The sequence below is a fragment of the Gavialis gangeticus genome, unplaced genomic scaffold (genome assembly GCF_001723915.1).
Source record: "Gavialis gangeticus isolate Ggan-Ray unplaced genomic scaffold, GavGan_comp1, whole genome shotgun sequence".
Classification (NCBI taxonomy): domain Eukaryota; kingdom Metazoa; phylum Chordata; order Crocodylia; family Gavialidae; genus Gavialis; species Gavialis gangeticus.
Window position 1 is genome coordinate 181,946,144 of NW_017729024.1, and position 4,339 is coordinate 181,950,482.

At 42.2% G+C, this 4,339-nt stretch overlaps 1 protein-coding gene across 1 annotated transcript in view; it reads left to right on the forward strand.

Moving 5' to 3' along the window:
* Nucleotides 1–4,339, forward strand: part of NARS (asparaginyl-tRNA synthetase) — a 29,013-nt gene that overhangs the window by 695 nt on the left and 23,979 nt on the right. The window contains 3 exon segments of the mRNA XM_019518168.1: nucleotides 2,869–2,951; nucleotides 3,573–3,638; nucleotides 3,751–3,843. Coding sequence (XP_019373713.1) covers nucleotides 2,869–2,951; nucleotides 3,573–3,638; nucleotides 3,751–3,843 — 242 coding nt within the window.

Consider the following 4,339-nt stretch of genomic DNA (forward strand, 5'->3'; position numbering starts at 1 on the left):
TTGCACCCTGCGCGGGCTCCTCTTGGCGGGGGCTGGGCTTGGAGTGGGCGCTGGTCGCGGTCTACCTCCACGCCAGATTTTGCCGCTAGCCGCAGCGCCGGCGTGTGGGCTGGGAGTGGAGCGGGGGCAAAATTTGGGGTGGATGCAGCGGCACTGGGAGGATGCTACAAGCCCAGCCCCCACCAAGAAGAGCCTCGTGTAGCCCGCCCTGCCCCGATCTGGGGGCACAGGCCCCCTACCCCTGCCTTCCCAGAGCGAGGAGCTGCCTCCCCCGCAGCTTTGCTGTTTCTGCCCCCTCCCTCCCTCCCTCGCTGCAGGGGTGTTGATCTGCACCCCCCACATGCCCATTCCCTCTCCTTCCACCACTGGACTTACCTGCCTCCGGCTGTCATCAGAAACCCAATTGGTGTTGGCCAGTATGCCTCCTTAACTATCAGCTATCAGTATCAGCCCCAAAAATCAGTCAGTGCACCCCTGCTTTTTACACTTTCTGCACCCCGCCAGCTCTTACTACTTACACACATTTTTTTAACTGTGGATTGAGAATTGCTGGTCCAGAAGTACCTCCATGGGAAATGAAACGTGGATAATGGCAGCTTCTTGTTCTAATTGAATGTAATGGCTGGAAGCTAAAGTTAAACTAGCTCAGGTCTGAAGTAGGAGCGTAGGGAAGTAGGGCTGGAAGGGAACTCGCAAGATCATCTAGTCCATAGTTTCTCAACCTGTGGTATGCGTACCCCTCAGGATACGTGAGACACAGGTAGGAGGTATGTGAGTACCCCAACTCTCTCTCTCTCTCAATACTGGCAAAAAAAAATGGTGCAATTAAAAAAATTAAATTTCCCAGTAATAATTTGGTTCAGCCCTCCTAGCTTTGGCCAACATCACCTCTAGCCCAGGTACATACTTGAGTTGTCCGCCCCTGGTGTAAAAGGTGACCCTAGCCACACCAGGTCAGACATCTGATCATATCTGGTCATATCACAGCGTTACATAGGCAGCCCTTCTTCCAACATACAGCACATGTTAGTCTGTAAATATAAAATCCCCTGGAAAATTGAGTGTTGGGGTACTTATTAAAATTTTCAGAAGTTAGGGGGTACTTGCTCCTTAAAAGGCTGAGAAACACTGTCCCTTGTGGCAGAATCATTCCTCACTAAAGCATCCCGATCCCAGTGTTGGTCTAATCCATTCTTGAAAACTTCCAAGAATCTGGAGATTCCACAGCTTCTCTCCGTTACCTGTTCCAATGCTTAAGCACCCTCACGGTCATAAAGTTCCTCCTAATCTCCAGCCTAAATTTTCTCTGCAGCTTGAGACCATTGCAGGACTAGTCCTGTCCTCTATGGTACAGAGAAAAGGCTGCCTCCATCTTGTCTGTAATTGCCCTCAGATATTTGATGACTCATCAAATCCTCCCCTCAGTTCTTCTCCAGAGTAGATAACATTTTTTCAGCCTTTCTTCATAAGTCTTGCCTCCTAGACCCCTAACTCTTTTTGTTGCTTTGTGGTGGACTCTTTCTTCCACTTCCTTGAAGTGTAGGGCCTAAAACTGAACACAGTACTCCAGGTGAGGCCTCACCAGTGCTGAATAAAGCAGAAGAATCGCTTTCCTTGATTTGCAAGTGATGCTCTCATTAGTAGCTGTGAACTTATTATCTTATTTATTGCAGCAAGATCACGCTTTGCTCCTGTTCAGCTTATGGTTCACTGTAAACCCCAGGCCCTTCCCTCTGATACTACAGCCTGGCCAGTCATTCCCCAGCCTGTATTTGTACATTCAGTTCCACCATCCAAATTATTAATTAAAACATTTAACAATACCAGACTCAGGACAGACCCCTGAGAGAACCCCACTAGATACTTCCTCCCCCTTCCATAGACAGTGTCACCTTTATAGAAAGAAATCAAGGTGGTCAGTCATCATGACTTGCTCTTGGTGAATCTATGCTGGCTGTTCCTGATCACATTTTTCTCCTCTAGGTGCCTCCCAGTAGATTTTTTGAGGCCCTGCTAGTATCAAGGTCAGGCTGACTGGTCTGTAGTTCCCTGGCTGTAGTACTCTAGGCTGCTTGTCTCATCCCTTTCTCTTCTAAATAAAATGTGCATTCTTAATAGTACAGTAAATTAACCATTGGAACAACTTACCAAGTTCTGTGGTGGATTCTCCAGACTAGCAATTTTTAACCCAGACTAGATATTTCTCTGTGTTTTTGTTCATCCCAGGATTAAATCGCGGAAGCTTTTAAGGCCTGTCATACAAGAGACCACACTAGGTGGTCTCACTGGTCCCTTTTGATCTTAAAGTCTATGGATCTTAACATCTCCATTCAAATTTGTAAACTAGTAGATCTCTTTGTCTTGCATCTCACTTTTCATTTATAGATCAGAAGAAAAGCTTTTCTACTTTTTTAACTCCCAGTCAGTTTCTTGACTTTGAGCTAGAAAATTGAACTGAACTAACTGAATAAACTGATACGAAGAAAATAGTTTCTGTGCAGTGGAGAAAAAGCTTCTGCTCCCAAAAGCTCTGGCTCAGGTGTTTAACCAATGAGTTCTACCAGCTCAGTGATTTAACTGCCTTTAAAACTTTAGTGTCACAGAAACTGGTTAATATTTTATTTAATTTCGGTGTCCTCAGTAGATTATTATCAAGTTTAACTTTGTTATAATTTGAAAACAAATTTTAAACTCTAAAAAATAATATATTTTAAGCTAAATATATTCCATTAAAATTTTTTTATCCATTCTGAACATGCGAAGTCCCATGTATCTTTAATAATTTTCATCTCTTTAATGTGTAATTCCTTCTTTGGGTCTTGCTTAATTCAGTGTTTGTTTTAATCGATTATTTGTTGTATATTGCAGGAGAGATGTATGTTTCTGAACGAGAGGGGAATGATTCTACTGGCAATGGAACAAAAGAGAAGCCTTTCAAAACTGCTCTAAAGGTATCTGCAGAAGGCACAAACATGGCCTTTTTCAAGTTGCTTTCTCTTGTTCTTAAAAAAAACCCCAAAATGATTCTTAAAAACCCTTGGTCCCAGCCTACAGCAGCAGTCTGCTCTTACCCCGCACGCAGATCCGGGGAGCACATGCCCTTCATACCTCCCCCAGGGGTATGCACAACAGCAGGCGGGCACCCCCCCACCTCCCATGAACTGCTCCCAGCCCCACTCCCTCTGTCATGGCAGGGGTCTCAATCTGCCCCCCCCCACCCGACTTACCAGCCGGATGCTTCTCTCTAAGCTACTGGGCTCTACATATTGGCAATCGGATAGGTATTGGCTGATATGGCTCGTTAATAATTGGCTATTGGTATTGGCCAAAAAAATCTTTATCAGTATACAACTAGGGAAAAGACATTATAGAATAATTATGGAGCAAACGTGGCCTTTTGGGCTTTTGAAGCTGTGTTTATTCTTTAAAATTTATTCTTTAAATGAAATTTTATATTTTAATTTACGACCATCCTTTATGTGTATTGTGAAAATAGGTTGTCTACCAGATTATCTCTGACCATGTGGTTTGAGTTCTTTTAGTATCACTGATACAATCTGTTTCCTTTTCAGGCTTTGATGACAGTAGAAAAGGAGCCATTTCCTACTATTTATGTGGATTCTCAAAAAGAAAATGAGGTAATGTGACTTCAAAATGCATATATGTCATTTAAGATGTTAATTTTTTTAAATCTCAAAATAAACAAAAAAATAACATTTATTTATTTCTTTCCCTTGTTAACCTACCCAGAGATGGGATGTTATTTCAAAATCACAAATGAAGAATGTAAAAAAGTTGTGGCACCGAGAACAGATGAAGAATGAAACTAAGGAAAAAAGAGAGGTGAGGTACTGGATCTCTCTATGTGATCTGCCAAATTGAAGCACTTCACTTGTTAAGAATGTTTAAAAAAAAAAAATCCCCTGCCATCCCACCCCCATCATATTTTATTATGGAGAATGGCCTATGATAATCCTGAATTTGCTGCGTAGTGGTATTTAGATGGTGATGAAGATAAAAGAACTGGTTGTGTGCTAATTAAATTACAAGTTACTTTACTATCCTGGCAAAATTCAACAATCTGGGCATGTAAATAGCCTTGAAAGTTAAGTGTTAACAAACTGAATCAGTCCTTAATTAGGTGGCTCTTTGATCATTTCTGTAATAAATATTTACAACTTGTTTTCACTGGATTAGGGCAAATAAATGGTCAACATCAGGAAGGGTGTAACTTTCAAGATATGATCCCTTTCTTTTTGCTTTCAGTGCCCTCTGAAACAAGGTACATGAGCACTTCTTGGTAGAGTTCTGATTCTAAAAATTATTACCTATGTATCTG